At 38.3% G+C, this 18,324-nt stretch overlaps 1 protein-coding gene across 1 annotated transcript; it reads right to left on the reverse strand.

Annotated features, from left to right (window-relative positions):
* Positions 1 to 2,129: 2,129 nt before the first annotated feature.
* On the reverse strand, positions 2,130 to 17,501 carry vamp8 (vesicle-associated membrane protein 8 (endobrevin)). The gene is made up of 3 exons (XM_041787497.1): positions 17,296 to 17,501; positions 9,384 to 9,539; positions 2,130 to 6,133 (listed from the first exon to the last, which is right to left on the reverse strand). The coding sequence occupies exons 1-3, from the start codon at positions 17,308 to 17,310 to the stop codon at positions 5,945 to 5,947; spliced, it is 360 nt and encodes a 119-aa protein (XP_041643431.1). The 5' UTR covers positions 17,311 to 17,501; the 3' UTR covers positions 2,130 to 5,944.
* Between the last annotated feature and the right edge of the window lie 823 nt (positions 17,502 to 18,324).

Raw genomic sequence — 18,324 nt, forward strand, 5'->3', positions numbered from 1 at the left:
GTGCAAACAGGCAAAGGTGATCTGCAGACAGAAGTATTTGAAGTCCTTATTTAAGAGTGAAAAATGTATTGTTGGTTGGTACGTAGAGGTTGAATGTAGTTCAGTGACTGAAAAATAATCAGTTCCACTATGTGATGTAACACTATACACTGTAAAAAGCAACATCCATTTTACTCATAAACATTGAGTTGAAATTACTCAGTTCTTCTTAACCTGTTCTAAATACTTATTATAAACAAGTTAATTGTACTTCTTGGCCATAACAGCAAAAGGGCTCAATTTACTTAAGTTTACTTAGTTTAAAAAAATTAAGTAAAAAGGGGGTATAATTAAGTTGTGTTAACTTGAAAATCCAAAACAGCGATTTGAACTCTATTTTTATGAGCTGATAGAACTTATTTCAGTTTTAAGTGAACAGTACTCAAACAATTTAAGTATTTTTTGTTATAACTCATATTATTTGAGTTATGGCAAATCTGCAGTTTTCCCAGAATGCCTTTGGGCACTAAACCTTTATGCACTCTGTTTGCTGCAGCTGTCTTTGCCAGGACACTTTTGAAAAAGAGATTTTTAATCTCAATGAGGTTTTCTCCTGGTTAAAAAAAGGTGAAATAAGACAAATAAATAAAATGCACCACAAGTGAAGTTGCTGTCTCAATTAAAGATGTCCCGCCCATAGGGGGCAGTAATACTGTTATCAGCATCAGTGAAAGTTGTATGACACACTGTCATTACTGAAGTGGGTTGTCAACAGCCATTGTTTCAGTTGGTGGCACAAGACAGTCCACCTTAGGTGAAATGATAACTTACAAAACTTTTACAGAGAGTACTAGCTAGTGTTCTAAGGTAATCAATTATCTAAGATGTTTTGAGTGCTATGAACTTATCAGTGTTTACAATGCACTAAAAATGTTAAGTATTGCACACTCTAAGTAGATGATTTAGGCTAAGTCCTGCAAACTTAAATTAACATTTGAATCCCAGTTGTGAGAACTTAAAATAATTGATATTAAACTAGTAGTGAATACTTAAATAGTTCAAGTAGAACAAGTACTGCACACTACTAACAAACAAGTTTTTATAACTCACAAAAGTCAAGTGTAGTTTACTTGTTATTTTTGAGGCAACGACTTTACATAATTTTTTTAAAGTAAGCTCAACTAATTTTTTCTTACAGTGTACTAGTCCAGAATCATTACTACTCTGACCGGAGCAATTTTGAAGAATTAATTCCTATTCAACCACTTAGTTTGTATAGTGCCAATTCATAACCAAAGTTTTAGCAGAAGCATAAAAGTCTGTCTGCACTCAGGTTGTAAAAATCAGATTTGTGTATTTAAAATTAAGTCATGATAACACACCCACTGGATAGTTTTTAAAAAAGTTCTCTTGGTTGGGGCAAATAGGTGTAGGCCTAATCTGTTGGAATAAAATCAATAAAATTTTCCTCCAAGTCTGAGGCCACGGTTCTCTGCTGGAAAACGGTGGACTGCTCCCTCTGGGTGGGGATTGAGTCTTTGCCCCAAGTGAAGGAGTTCAAGTATCTCGGGGTCTTATTCATATATGAGGGTAGAATGGACCATGAGATTGTCAGGCAGATTGGTGCAATGTCAGCATTCATAGCGGAAACTCAATCCAGGCAGTAATGGTCAGAAATCCAGCAAGAGTTGGATAAAGAACAGTCCTGCGCAGGGCTCTAGTTCATTTCCTTATCCTAATGACAATGATGGTCGAGGTTGGAGGAATGCAAAAAGAGATGAATCCAAATTGGGTAGAGCTCCAGCTCCCTACCACACTGACTAATTTACCCTTCTATCAAAGTGGCTTCTGTTTAAAACAGACTGTTTTACAATAAGATAACTGAATGCAGGAAGTAAAGCTATAATTAATACAGTATTGAAGTGGACTACTGCCCAGGAGACTATTTTTTTCCACTGCTCATTTGCCGTCATCATAAATATGCCTGCTGTGATTCTGACTGTGCTGCCACCTGCTGGTGATTGTTTATCGATGGTTTACCCACATTTGTCTTTGAAATGCTGATGAAGATACGGAAACTAAATCAGATTACCAGGACTATTTCTCCAACTTGAAACACAAAGACAAGAATGCATTACATGAGAGCAGCATGTAGCTGTAGTTTTTTTAATTTCTTATCAGACCATTAAAACCAAAAGAACACCATAAGTCAACAGAATAACACCCTACTGATCATTAAAGTACATCACATGACATCAGAATTCAAAGAGACTGGACAAAGCCCGACACACAGTAAAGGCCTGCTGTCACTGGAGCCTGTATGTAGAAAAATACTACTGTGGTCTGTCACTATTTTATGGATCCCTTCGAGGATTCAAAGTGAGAATTTAGACTTACTAGAGTTTAATAAACAAAGAATTTGCTCCAGCCTGGCCTAGCTGAACTGCTTCTTCAGAAAATGATATAAGCAGTTACTCAACTGCACCGTTTTATGATTAATCTGCCTAGATTACCAATTTAATTTAGAAATTAAGGAGTCCTTTGGTTAAATTTAAACTAACAACAGACAGAACTCAAATGTTATAAAGTGTTAAATAAATATCCTCTAAAAGAACAGATAATTTAATCGACAGGTTGATTAAAGGCTGTGGCAAATATATACACAGTTGAGAATATATTAACTATTTACAGTTTCCTACAAGGTTTTCTGAAAGCTGGAAGCTAATCTAGTACAGTAACAGCAACAAGAAGTGAGGGGAGAATTACCCAAAAATCATTGCTCCAGGCTCAAATGTACAAACACATACAGTCATGCTTGAAGGACAGCAGGTCCAGTTATAATGGATGTTTGTTTCTGAAGGGGGACTGTAGGGGATCTTCTCAGCTGGATGGCTGAAAAATCCTAATCCCTGATACACAACTGTGGGAGTGACTTTACCTGCTGACCCTGGTGGGAGAGGGGGAGGATTAGGGTCAGAGGTAAAGGAAAAAATAATACTGTACACTTCAGCATTACAGACAAATAAAGTCAGAATTTGAAAATGAAGTCAAATTTTAATACTACAGACAGCAGATCTTAGATAACTTACTTTGTTTCTGAGCTAAAAGAAAAAGAATCTTTTTGGTGTTAAAGTATCGTTTCACATGTTCATCAATAGAAGGCTTCATCTTCAGTACTATTCGCACAGGATTAGTATTAACTGTTGACCTCAGTGTTTGGTGTGGTGCATTTCCACGGAATCAACAAAGTCAAGTTAAACAAATTTACTGACATTTCCGCAGGAAAGCATTTTATAATTTCCAGCAAGCTGTCCATGATCAATAAACCAGTGATCAATCTCCCCTTGCTCTCCCATTACACATCGAGGTCGAGTCTGTCCCCTGTGTGAACTGTCTGAGCCGATCAGACAATAAGGAAGAGGAAAAGAGAAACGAGTGCTGTTATATCCCTCCTGTCAATGCATGGGAAAAGTGAGATGTCTCATGCTGAATATAAACCTTTATCGTCTTTTTTTACAGTTTTACGCTGCTGATACTGGCGATGTTATTAGGTGCCCTTTCAATTTAGGATCATCGTTTATCCAAAGCGCAGATTGTTGTTGGTCCATAAGGATCCCAAATTAAAAGAGCGGGATCTTTAAAGTAGAGATTGATTGATCATGATCAGCTTCCTGCAAATTATAAAATAAAAAAAGGAGAAAAAGAAACATTTTGGCACATATTCTCTGTTGGAAACTAGTTAACAGAATTGTGTAGGTTACATTAAGACTATGTCAGCTGCAAACATGATGTGTACAACATTGCATTTCTGAATAAAATAAAAATTTGCCATGTGTTTTCATTCCTGCTGTCATGCAGCACCTTCATGCTTTCCCTTAAAAATTTCAGTAAATTTGTTTACATTGACTCTGTTTATCCGGTGTGAACGCACCACACCAAAAACTGATATCAGTGGATAATTTATGAATTACCAGTGGTCAACAGGAAATACTAATCCTATTCGAACAGTACTAACGATTACAAGAGCAGTGACTCTGGCCTGTCTCTATAAAACACTTAGCATCAATGAACATGTGAAACTATACTTTGGATTTAACAAAGAAATTCTTCCTCTTTTAAGCTTATAAACCCAGCGTCTGAGAGCTGCTGTTTGCAGTAATAAGCTTTGACTTTATTCTCAAAACTGTATTTTGACATTATTCTTGATTTTTTAAACTTCATTCTCGACATTTTGACTTTGATCTTATCCTTTCACCTTAAATCTCTTTGGTGCACAGCATTTTTTTTTTCCTCACCTCTGGCTTTAATCCTCTTCTGAGCTGTTTATGATACAAGTACCTTGTCATTGACTTTACTGCAAAATTCCAGGAGTTAAAACACATTGTAGAAAATGTGCACAATATCAGTGAAATGCACAGTTTAGACTGCAGCACAAACTTACTGGTCCACATCAATGATGTTGATTTAAAGATAAAAGTGAAAATAGTCTCTATCTATAACCAATGACAAACGGGCACCTTTTCTCCTCCAAGGGAACTAAAGCAGCGCTAGCAGTGAGAACTAGAGCTGTAACGGTATCGGTAATTTCACAGTATTGCGTCCTTCAGGTGCAAAATGTAAGGGAAAATGGGAACTACGTCTACCATCGGTCCTCATGGACCCAAAATCCTTTGTGCTCCACTCGATGGCTTTATCTAACAGCATAAAAATGGTGAATGCTACCAGCGGAGAGAGAGAACCGAGTGAGATTGCAGAGGCTCCAATTACTTTTAAATCTGACACAACAAAAAACAATACGCAGACATGGCCAGACTGCAGTGACACACTTGATGGAGAATACGAGAAACAGAAGAAGCCACATGGCAAATCATTGAAAAGATTTGCTAAGATGTGAGGAGCAGAATCCAGCCAGGACAAAAGACTCTTAAGGAAGCACCACAATCCCCCTTCAACACAACAGAGCAAGAGCTCAACAGGTCACAAGGTGTATCAGTGAATATTTCACCAAAGACCTAAAGATATTTTCAGTGACGGAGAACAAAGTTTTTAGAAGGTTAATACACACTGGAGCCAAAGAATGATATATATTTTTGAGCCTAATGCAAACATACAGCACTTTTGTGCAGATATTGTAATATTCAAAGTGCATTTTTTTTCAAGTCTTCATTTGTTTCTTTGTTTTGTTTTTGATAACGCAATAAATACTGAACCATGGATTTGTTACCAGGGTAGCATCCTACTGTGAGATTTTGATACCGTTACATCACTAGTGAGTAAATTTAAAGATGATTCAGAGGAATGCTTACTACTGCATAGGCTATAAAGAAGCAGGAAGAACTTAAAAAGTAACATACCCACAAGTGGTAACATACAAATCCTATACACAATCAAGCTTTCCTTAACATGTAACCTTAACTTATTTAGAGTTAAAACATTTTTCTAGGTTTTTTCATATTGCCCGTCTAGGAAACTTCATTTTTTTTTTGTCTTTTCAACATTACAAAGTGCCGGCATGTTAAAGTGATAACACTAAAAACAAACTTCATTTTTAGCTACAGGGCCACAGAAATCCCTGTTCATCAGCTCTTTTAGTAAGTTCCTCTCTGTCAGGATAAACTAAACTGATGGATAAATTGTTGGATTACAGGGATTGTTAAGGGTTAACAAAGGCACCCTCTGAAAGTAACAGTTGTGACATTTTTGTACATTTTTTTTCACAAAGTGAAAAATTGCTCAGACCGAATTGTGCTGGAAAAGAGTTAAAAAAGTGAGACGTCATTACAGCTACTTAATTTAAAGCATTAATTCTTGGATTACAGTCTGAGCATGAAAGATACCACTAGAAAACTCATTTAGAAGTGATAGAAGTTTCACCAGGTAACATTGATCTGCTTTAGTTTATGGATTTTAATTTACTTTGTGTAATATGCATTTGGTTTGTTGGTATGTACATTGTTGTGTGCATTTATGGCTTGGGGGTGGTTGGATTAACTATTGGAGGCACTGGGTTACTGATGGGGATCACGCCGGTTGCCAGCAGGATGATGATGAGGACAATGATGAGGACGATCACTACAATGACCACAATCAGTTTCACATTCTTCCACCAGTAGTTGCGAGCCACTTTCTGAGAAGTCTGCTTGAAGTTCTGAGCCTGTGTGAGGAGGAAGAGGAGACAATACGTTCAAAAATCACATCTGGATTAATCAGCACATGGATTTTTAAAATATGTTTCCAAAACTGAAAAACATGCATCTACAGTAATATTTAGTGTTTTGGGAAATTATTTAACAGGCTTTCTGCTCTTTGCTAGATGGAATGATGTGTTCTGATGTCATATAGTGCCTATACAAGTATTCACCCTCTTGGATGTATAACCCTTTTATTGATTTTATAGATCAATCATAGTCAATATAATATTTTTTTTTAAACCAAAAAATCCTCTTGAATGTCAAAGCGCAAACAGATTTCTACAAAATAAGGTCAATTAAAAAACAAGTTGTATAAAATAGGTGAATGCATAAATTTTCACCCCTTTAAAGTGACTGATAAGTTCAACAGAGGCCCAGCAAGTTGGTGCTAGTGGTCTCACAATTAGTGAAATGGGGATCAGCCGAGTGGGTGAATGTGTCTCAGGAATTCTTTTGCTCAATAAAAGCCAAATTATATTGACCTTGGCTGATTTTTCCTCCAGGGGAGTAAATACTTTAATAGGCTCTGTATCTGCACATGTCTGAAAATATATAGTCAGTTTAGATTCAAATTGCAGCTCAGCAAATGTTTGACTTACAAACTCTGACAGATGAGGATTACTAGTTGTGCTTTCTGTATGTTGTTAAACACTGATCTCACATACCGTTTTATCCCAGGATTATGGAAAATCAAAAGATTTTATTTCATGAATGCACTCTTAGTGTGGTAGAACAGATGTCTTGCCAAACTGGTAAGTTAATTAGCAGGTGAATTTTTCCTTCTAGTCTCTGCTAGTCTGCTTTTAATAGCTGGAAACCAGTCATGCCTACTTATGAATCTGAGCGGTAACTCTGCCGAGAAAAAGTGAAAACAGATGACTCAGAGTCTAGTCATCAGTCTTGAGTAAAATCAGATGTTTAAATGTTGACCCAAACAGTGCAGATGTAGCCCATAGTTTGTAACCATAAACACCAATAATGCAGTGATAAAAAGCTTCTTTTGTGATTTTATGGCTGCTTTAGGGGAAAGAGTGTCAGTCTCTAAGTCTCATGAAATCTAAGAAGTATGGGTTCTGGATTATCATCATGAGTTATTCACATGCATTGAGATATTTTCAGTGGCCAAGAAATTCTAAACCCTCACGCTGACTTGAAGAAAAAAGTCACTCAAGCAGAACTGCTCTCATCATCAGTATTAACAATAGTACCATTCTATATTGTAATAATGGGATGTAAAACATCAGCAGTTGGTTGCCAAAATAAAAGAAGATGAAAACCACACTGCTCATTTGGTATACACTTCTCCCCTCATGGAAACAGGGAGTGAAGGGAGGTAGAGCAATAGTCCAGTCAGACCAGGCTGGGTGTTAAGGCTGATTTATGCTTCTGCATCGTGTCGACGACGTAGCTACGCGTTGCCCTCCACGTCGACGCGGACCCCTATGCCGTAGCCTGACGCGCACCTCCAAAAAAATCCTAACTACGCATCGTAGCGACGTGGACTGCAAGGGCTGTGATGGGTCTGCTCAAAACGTCATTTCTCCATCCAGGTCCCTCAGTGGGCGAACCAGTGTGGTAAATTCACCCGTTCTCAGCCTTGACTCGTTTAGTGGTTGTACAGACCACCTCCGCGAATGTCTTCCCTATTGCCTGCGCTTCAACATTCACAACAAAAGAATTTGTTCATCGATATAGATGAGCTCCAACTCCAAACACACCAGCTCCACCTCGGTCGCCATGACTGGAAGATAAACAAGGATTCGGATGTGACACCTCTGAAACCACACACACACACAGCCACACCCTGCCAGTGGCGTGGCGGTGAATTGCAGAGCGACGCGTTCCCTCGATGCAGAACTTTGAATGGTCAACGACAGCATCGTGTCTATGGCGTAGGTATGGCGTCAATGTGACGCGGAAGCATAAATCAGGCTTTAGTCACAGTCAGGGCACCTCATCCCATCTCAGCTTCCCATGCCCTCTTTCTAAGCTCTCTTAGGAATTCACTCTGTCCTCCTATTTGATCTTCGTTACTCTGTCTAGCTTTCTGAAGGCATTGTGGGACAAATCAGATGAAACACCTGCAATGGCAGGTTCCCAATTCACAACCAATTAGTGCCCATCAGGCTAAATAAACCTAGCACTAAAAGTAATAAAATGTGTTTGGTAGATTATTTCTTTGTTGTAACAACAATTCTAGGCAATTAATCTTCTACTGTTGAAAGTCTATTTATTTCCCTTTTAAATGGAGCCACGTTTGTAAGGAACATGCATTTATACGATGAGCAGAGTATGTAGGTTGTGCCCATGGAAAAATAAGACAAATCTTCTGTGTGACCAGGCTGGTGACCAGCATGAGGAGGTGCCAGGCTGTTGTGGCTGTGTATGGTTCTTCCACATGCTACTCAGGCTCCTGTTTGTTAAATGAATAAATTGTTAAACTGCCAATATGTCTTTTTTTCTTCAGACTTCAATCATCCAATCCACCAAACAAGAGTCAATGTCAGGATAAGCTGTTTAGCATTGGCAGAATAGATCTGGCAGATTTTTCACTGGTGCAACCCACATCCTCAGCTCTGCTGCTCATCCCACAAACGCATGTTCCTTACAAATCTGGCTCCATTTAAAAGGGACATAAACAGGCTTCCCAGTGGTACAAGATTCATTGCCAAGAAGCATTGTTATAATAAAGAAATAATCTACCAATCACAAATTTTCTAACCTTTTGTGCTAAGTTTAGATAGATTCAGGGCAGGAGGCGGTGACAGGCGATGCAATAGAGTAGGTAAGATCAGTGCTGTCGCTACAGGGAGTTTAGAACTGCTGAGGGTAGAAATGCTGCAGCAGCTAAAGGCTTTGTGGTGGATTATGTAACTTATCAGCAGCACATTGTGACATAATTAAGAACAGAAGTCTCTTCACTGAGTGCTTAACCTTTCACAGGTGCACTAGCATGTTGTGTTTTTTCAAATCAGCCTCCTCATGCTCCAAAAATTAAAGCTGACTTTTACAAAGTTCAGCTTAATCTAATGATCTAAAGTTCAGTTAAATTTTCCAGTCAGCTTGTATGGATCTCTAAAGCAACAAAAGTGGCACAAATCCAAATGTAGGCTCAGTTTTCATTGTTCAATATTTGTATTAACTTTAAGTATTTTGTCCTGCTCTCTCTGACTCTTAGAAACAGTCAAGTGTGGCTACTGTGGTATGACTGACCCCTGCTTGAAGGTCCTCAGACTTGTCCATGAGGTCATCCAGTCTCTCTCCTCGTGCCAGGATCCGGTCAACATTCTGTGTCATAATGCTTTTCACTCCATCTACCTGATCCTTCAGGGCCTGCACCTTGTCCTGCGGCTCTTGCACCCCCCGTTCCTGGAGCAGGACAGAAGAAGAAAAATAAAGAAGATGAGGTTTAATCCATATCCAAGTTTATTATTTTCAAGTGCAACTTTCATTTTCAATGCAGAGGTCTATGGGCGAATTCCTCTTTGGCTATACCAACCAGATGCACTGGATAGACTATTTCTTCGCATGGGAAATTTCACATCCACCTGGGTTACACCCCACACACAATAACTGGGAATGGCAGAACCTAGGGCTGGGAGATTATGCCAAACAATCAAAATCATGATTAATTGAACTTTTTACATGGATAACAATTAATGAATGATGATTCCACCCCCAACCACCGACTGGGTTTGTTCTGAAAATATTTGTATAATTTTAAAACAAATAACTGAAAGGAACATGGACAGATTAATAATTCATCGTTTTTTATTGAAATAACTGAAATCAAAACCAACATCAGCTGAAATACATATATATTTTAAAAAGTCAATTTTTCTGATAAAAGTAGAAAATAAACAACTTGTATTTCTTGCTAACAAAATAAATTATCTCTACTGTTGTCCATCTAGGATTGATTAATAAGACAACCTTTAGTCTACATCTCTCCTCCTGCCCCAGAGGGAAACACAAAAACTGACACACACACAAGCAGTCACCTGCACGCAGAGTCGTGCAGAAATACTTCGTCCAAAAATGCTGAATTCATTGAATGAGCTGTCTTCCCTGTATAAAAGTTTAATCCTGTGTTGCTACTTTAAACATTGTAAAAAGTTCCCAAATGCCCGTTACAAACTTTCGAGACGTCACCATGAAGCTTCATGCGTGTATGAAAACGTGTTCATGAGGAATAACAGCATAACTTTGAGAATAAAACAAAGAGAGAGAAAAACAGGAGGCAGAGAGCCTGTGCAGACTGAGAGCAGAGGTAGAACTACTGTACAGACAGTGAGTGTGTGGGATTAGGAGATTAGGAGGCTGCAACAACGAATCAATAAAATCGCTAAAAATCGATAATTTAAAAAAGTTGGCAACGAATTTATGTTTCGATTTGTTGTGTCGCGCGATTATGGCGTCACTTGGCGTGGCGCGGAGATGTTTATGTCACGCACAGATGGCTGATAAACTTTACTTTGGCTTGGTTTAGTACTTCTCTGGTTATGATCCGGTCCATCGATGCATCGAGAAAATAATCATCCGATTCATTGATGATTGAAATTATCGTTTCTTGCAGCCCTATTAGGAGGATGTCAAATGTTGACAGACTAACAGATTAGACAGTAAATTATGAATTCACTGTTAATAATGTGAAGACCAGAGTAAAATACAAGCTATAAATGATCTGATACACATTTAAATAAATAATAATTAAAAACATGATTATACAGTTAATCTACCTGTAATTCATGTGTGCTTAATTGTAATTAAATAATCACAAGCCTGTAAGCCTGCAGGTATTTTTAATCACCTGTCAGCACCATCTGATAGACTTTCAAGTATTAAAACCTTTAAATGTTCAAATTAGGGCTGGGCAATAGACGGAAATATAGATTAGGCTTAATTGCAATATGTCCAAATGCAATTTTCAAATCGCATAGTGTGCAATATTTCTTTGACCTGAAATGTGAGTCAAAATACCAGTTAAAACACTTTTGAGTCAACTATGTCATGCCTTACACATCCTGCAAACATTCAAATGACAATTTTTTTTATAAATTTGCAAAAAAATCATACTTTATTAAATTTGCAATATGAGTAAAATTGATTGCCATTTGATATTTTTTCACAATTGTTCATCCTTAGTTTAATTGACCAAATATTGTGTTTTTTATACTGTAAAATGATTTATATCTTGTTTGTTGAGAAAAACATAAGATGAGGAGCTTAAGAAAATAATCACATATTAAATTGCAATTGTAACATTGGGGGAAAAATTCGCAATTAGATTTTTTTTCCCCAAATCATTCAGCCTGGCATTAAAAATCAATATACTGTGTTTATCAATTCTTTAGGGTGCATGGTGACACATCTAACGATAGGCTACTTCAGAGTTTAGCAACAACCTTAAATGCCTAAGGTGAGACCGATGTTTTCTCTTTAATGAAACAAGCCATGGTGCTAAATATCTATTTGATATCAATGCACACTGGTTAAGAGAGGGAAAGAGACATGAAATAATGCGTGTGAACATACTGAGAACTTTTAACCTCACTGTTCATCGGTCATGTTGCTGCTGCTGTTTTTCTGCTGATTTCTGGGGCAGCCTTTAATGACAAGGCTATGTGGTCAACAACATTTCTTCCGTTTCTCTTCAGTTGTTTAGCTGCTATCTCTCTAACACTGAAGGCTTCTCTGACCCCGCCTACACTGAGGAGGCGGGGCTAACACAGACAGATGTACAGGCAGTGCTGCCGTTAATAGTAACGTGAACAATAAATTATTATTAGTAAAAATAGAATGATTAAAATTGAAAAAAAAAAGTTAGAACAAGAAGATGGGATGAACACACATCTTAGGCATCGTGCTTTCAAAAATTTAAGACCACTTACTGGTAAAATTACATTGTTTTATGGCCTTAAATTTAAGAAGTTTAATTTAAGACTTTTTTAAAACTTTAAAAAGGATCTGTGGTACCCCTGACAAAGCTTTGTTCGTTTCTTATCAGGCTTTTTACAAGTCCCTTTAAGCTAGGGTTTCTCAAACCCCCAAAAATAACAGTGTCAGAGAAGGGGGACCCCCACCTTCACTGGAGGGGATAAAAGCCTACAATGTACAAATTTACACTTCAGGGGGTATTGTGCACATCGCATTTAAGCACAAATCTCACTTAATAACTATAGTTTTATTTGAACTTGAACTTAATTTAATAGTATTTTTTACAATGATGGATAAGATATAACACTTTATATCACTTAAAATTTCTCACTGCCTTTTTGGAAAGCATCCCACAACCCCCTGGGGGTGCTGACCCCCACTTTAGGAACCACTGCTTTAAGCTACATATTAAATTGCTGCTTTAAGCTAAATATTAAATCACCCTGGAGGTTTGTAAGGACATGACAACAGTAAATTAGTCTTTATGAACTGAAATTTTCAGCATGTTTGCACAGCATGGTGAAAGCAGTAGCATCTTTAACACCTGCTGGTGGCTTTGAGAGTCCTCGTAGTCCCTCGAGCTGCTTCATGTGACAGCAAAGCCTGCTGGCTGTCAGAGACTGTTTTCACTACTCTGGGAATGATGCTGCACCCAATTTGAAATTAAACAGTGATCTTAAACAGATGGTAGTTGCAGAAATGTTTAAAGCAGTGTGGTGCATGTATGTGCACATCTACTTATAATGACTGCCATGCCCCATGAGCCAGCATTACTGTAAACAAAACTGTCACCAGGAAACAGTGTTGCTGCGTCATCCTCCACCTTCCCTCCCACTCTCTCCTCAGCTTTCCTCCTATTTCCTTTGTTATCCTCAGTTTTTCCCTTTATCCCCCCTTACAGCTCTTAATGCATGTTGTATAACTCACATACTAACCTGGTAGTACGTAGCTGCTTTTACTCAAGTATAACTTTGTTTTTGCTACACACTGACATATTTTTCATTCCATGTTTCCTGTTATATCTTCTCCTGTTACTATCACATCCCTGTGACTCTACCGGTCAGGTTTGTTCTCTCAGTCCTTCTACTGTAGCCTACTAATGATTTTTGTTCAGTGAGGCTCGCTGAATGGCTGACAGCTATCAGGTATCAGCATTCACAGTCACTAATTCACACATGTAGTGCATAAATCACTATAGTGTGAAAACTCATCAAATATTTGAGCTGTGACAGGCCGTGCACAGGAATTCAACAGGAAATAATAACTTTATTTGTACAGCTCTTTTAAAAAGAAGCCTTTAAAAATGCTTAGATAAGCAGAAAAACAAAGCAACAGTTGGGACCCAAAAGTAGGTCTCAAAGTTCTTTCCCGTGGATTGTGAATGTGAGCCATGAGAAAAAATATGACAAAAACGACCATGTACGGGAGCCCAAAGTTCATACAGCTATTTTTAGTTTTTCCTTTGATGAGTAAATTTCAGTATTTGTCTGAAGATTTATACTTGTGTATCTCCTTTTCTTTAGATAACAAAGCTGGTTTTCCCAAGTTAAGGAGGAAATTCCTTAAGAAATTACCAAATTTCAACCAAATGTCTGGGGAAAAACAGAGTAAAGAGATGCATGCATGCACATCCTCCTGAAATAATGTGCTTTTACAACTTTTCTTTGTTCAGTTCAGCTTTGTTCAATTTGGGGCCCACCCTACATTTTTCAGCACATAAATGACAGTGGTTGGAAATATGTTTTAAATCTGGGTTGTGAATTCTCTTAAAGAGGAGGTGGTGGGCCCTGATGTCTTTCCAGAGAACCAGTGCTATGAAACCCAAAAAACACTATTACCAAGACATCATGAGTCGTTATTAGCACTAAAATATCCCAGTGCCCTATTCGCATGGGATTAGGATTGCCTAGGGACCTCTAGTAGTTTGTAATACTCACACAGGACATCTGTGTTTTTAGTCCTGAAGGAACTGATCATGTCTGTAATTTGTGAAGTAAAAAAATCAAGGACAAATTACATAAAATTAAATTGGGGGCGCTCTCACGTTCCATTTGAGTAATTTTGGGGCTTCTGGGATACGTAGTCGAAACAATATAGTCGGAAGGGAGGGTAGATCAAACATCAGAGGTGGAGACCCTGGGGTCAAAGAGCAGAGCGACTGTTACGGAGGTAATCTAAACTAAAAGTTCTAACTTAGACACTGGAAGAAACTTTTAACTTTTGCCTGAGAAATCGCTTACTCACTGAAACTGACACTGAACTTAACAACAGCGAATCCAGGGATCGGCACTTTAATTCATCTGTCTATGCAGCCAAGAGGCTAAAGAATGCCATGAGGTCTCCCCCGTGCGCCGGAGCAAAAAACGTTTTTTCCATGATGAAATAGAGAGACTCTTTTTTATTTGAGCTATTTGGTGTTTTCAGAATCATAGTACAAAATAATCTGTGGGTCTTGAAAGATGACTCAAAATGGCCAAAAACGCTGGCACAAGCCACTTTCCATGTTATAAAAAGGCTGGCACTCAATGAGTTAAAGGATCTGTGGTTTTATGTTAAATTATTTGGCTAAATGTCCTCAAAAGTTAAGTTTTCCTAGTCAACAGTGCCGTTGTAGCTCTATGACCTACTGACCTCCCGGTGACCCTTTGCTCTTGCTGCAGGATGAGACGTATTGTTGATAAAGTGATGATTTGCGATTGGGAGTCTGTGCATTGTGTTTTATTTTGAAAGAGCCAGATATTCTATGCTTGTGAATTCCTGTTTGGAGCTTTCTGATCGATGTGGAATTGACGCAGTTTGGCTAGAGAGGAAGTGCTTTGCTCTGCAGTATGATTTGCCGGCAGATCGCAGCGCAGTCGCTGTATGTGGAACTTGGAGGTTACGTGACCTCGATGTGTAATGGGAGGGTTAGTGGAGATATTTCTCGAGTTCATTAGTCACGGACAGTTTGCTGCAGATCTAAAGAATGATAAAATATGCAGAGAGAAGGGGAAAAAAGGGTTAAACACATGTGGTCCAGTGGAAACTCTGGTTAACAGTATAAATAGGACACATGCAGGAAACTTCACCTGCAGATATGCACAACGTTGCATTTTTTTGCATGAATTTTAGAAACAAGAATCCACTGTGCATTGTCATTGCTGCAGCCGTAGTGCAGTGTCATGTTTTCATTCAGAAATGTCTGTAAATTTGAACACATTACAGACTTTATTTATCCCGTGCAAATGCACCACACCAAACAATGACGTCCGGGGGTCATTACAAGGTCCACAGGTAATACTAGTCCACATCGTAGACATCGTAAGAACCAAGAAATCCAAAGATGTAATAAGAACTACAACATCACATGACACCATAGGGGCCTATGAATACCGCGCTGGGACCAAGAGGACCAATGATTTAAAAATAAAAAATAAGAACTAAAAGCAACAAGAAAGGTAAAGTAATGAAGTTCAATAAAAGGTAAAAGCATGAGTATGAGGAAGGGAAAGGCTAAAAGCAATACAAGCATTAAAAAGGGTGAAGGCAAAACCAGTAAGATCAGCCTAGGGATGGGAATTTAGAACCGGATCCAGTTGAGAACCGGTTCTAATTGGTTCACTCCATCCACATTAACATTTAATCTGAATGATTCCCTCATTAATGCCTGACTTCCACGTGCCATGAAAAACATGGTCTCTCTCTTTTAGCACAAGAACTGTTATTTTGCACAAGATTTCAGTTTATTTCAATACAACCAGAGATCTAGGATCCAGAGACTGGTTTATTTTAAGGGACTCTCACTGAAGGTTGCATACTTGTTCCGTATTCAGAGAGAAAAACACTAAATAAAATCTGAGTCGCTGACAGTGAAAACTTAAATAGTCTACTTTTTCCAAACAGAAAATTCACAGGAAGGAATTGATTAAGAATTGAATCGATAATGGTATGTCATCAATAAAATCTTATCACTTCCCATCCCTATATCAGCCTGAATTGAAACAATAAGGAGAGTTAAATATATCAAAACATGCTTATAGATAAATATAAAGTGATAATCATAGTGATAAAAGGGAGATAAAAAGACTGAGAGATGAATAAGTTAATTGGACAGAATAAGAAGACAAAATTCATAATACTGACATGTATGAAAAGTTATCTCAGACTTCCTGTAAAACTGACGCACACAAAAGTCTTGGAGATTTGGCATCTTGTAAATATGCTGGTGACACAAAAGGCATGAGGATGATACATAAGATTGAGCTGCCTTTATAAATAAATATGTCTTGGCTGGATTTCATTTATCTTGGTTTATTAATTTGCCTACTCCTTGCTGATGTCCCTATCTAGTCAAATGTGAAATAACTAATCTTTAAAGTGCAGAGTTTGGATTGGCCACTTGGCCTATACACACTAAACACTCAGACTTCTTTTTTTTACAGTAAATTCAGAGGAAAAGCACAAACAGGTGGAGGCCTCAGGAAAGTAGTGCTTGGTGGCTAACAGGAACAAAAGTAAAAACAAAGACATTCAGCCAAACTTAATCAAGGTTTGTAATTTCAAACTTTCATCGACCGCGAATGACAAGACCTATTTCATAGAAACAAAAATAGAGATTTTATCAGTTTTTCCTCGTACATTTGTTCATGGCCGAAAAAATTAAGTTATTAAAATTAGAATTTACGCTTTAAGTTTAAATTTGAACTCAGATGAAATGTTACACATAAAACCAAGGTAATGTGAAATAAAACGTGGTAAAAGTATATGGTAGTTAGGACTGTTTGTCTCTAACGTTAGCATGAAATCGCTGCATATTTAAACAGGGATAGGTTTAGTCTAAGTTTTTATACCAGAATAGAAATACAAATAACATTACTTCGGCATTTCTACATATTAAGTCCTCTATATAAATCATGACTTATAACAACTAAAAATGCGAATAAAAGCGATTATGGTAGTCATGTTCGCGCTAACAGCGTTTCCACGTTCAGCTGTGTTTCCACCAGGAGTACCTGGGCCCTGTTATTTTCAACAATGATGAGTTAATTCGCCAACTTGTCGATCGTTAACGGTCGCTACTGCCTGCTTTGCTGAAGTATATCTAACCTGAAATCACCTGTTGCGTGATGTAGGCTTACCGACTCCATACATGGCTATTAAAAGGGTTCATTCTTCAAGTCAAAACCAAGCTTCCTCAAGTTTTACCTACCGGATCAACTTCCATCTTGTTGGACTCAACGCCTCTCGCCCCAGACCCAGTGGACCAGCTTCGTTCAAAATTAGCGCTGATGCCTAAAAACTTTATAAAACTCCTCAGAGACGTCGAGGGTCGACACTTTGTTGAAGCGATTACGTTTCGTCCTCTATTTAACTTCCTGGTTGTTGTCCTTCTCCTCCTCCTCCCCCACCCGCTCCTTTCAAAAGGAATTCCTGAGCCTCAGAGCATGACTCAAGAAACTGGCACAACTAAACCCAGACACAGTCTAAAATAAAGCTTTCATCGCAACTGATGTGAGATAGAGACGGTAGGTTATTATGGCACTTATGCTAAATAGAAAAAGAAATATTTACAGGGAATGTTGATAGTGAACCAACGAATTTTGGCCAACTTGATTTAAAAATAATCATATTTAAAATGCGCCTTGGCATAAATCTAACACTGTTGAAAGCCTGTTTATTTCCCTTTTAAATGGTACCACATTTTAAAGGAACATGTATTTGAGGGATGAGCAGCAGAGCTGAGTATGTGGGTTGCACCCCTGAAAAAATAGTCAAATCTTCTCTGCCAATACCAAACAGCTTATTCTGACATTGACTCTTGTTTTGTGGATTGGATGATTGAATTCTGATGAAAAGAAATATTGGAGATTTAAAAATGTATTCTTCAACAAACAGGAGCCTCAGAAGTGTGTGGAAGAACCATCCACAGCCACAACAGCCTGGCTCCTCCTCCTCATGCTGGTCACCAGCCTGGTCACACACTGCTGTGGGATGGCATCCCATTCTTCAGCCAGCATCTGTAGCAAGTCAGCCAACGTGGTTGTGTTGGTCACTCTGACATGAACAGCACCCCCAAGCTGATCCCACAAGTGTTCAGTGGGGTTGAGATCAGGACTGCTGGCGACCATTCCATCCCCTCCACTCCCAAACCCAGCTCTGTGTCATCTTGGAGGATAGAGTTTGGTTCCAGACTGTGGAGAATGTGGAATTGCCACTGGTTGCAAAATCTCATCTGGAT

This window comes from Cheilinus undulatus, linkage group 5 (assembly GCF_018320785.1).
Source record: "Cheilinus undulatus linkage group 5, ASM1832078v1, whole genome shotgun sequence".
Taxonomy (NCBI): Eukaryota; Metazoa; Chordata; class Actinopteri; order Labriformes; family Labridae; genus Cheilinus; species Cheilinus undulatus.

Bases quoted from the DNA above. Each gene is read 5' to 3' on its own strand.
- vamp8 (XM_041787497.1), bottom strand. The intron at 6,134-9,383 runs GTCAGTCATACC...CTCCTCACACAG, and splicing joins CTGAGGACCTTCAAGCAGGG to GCTCAGAACTTCAAGCAGAC.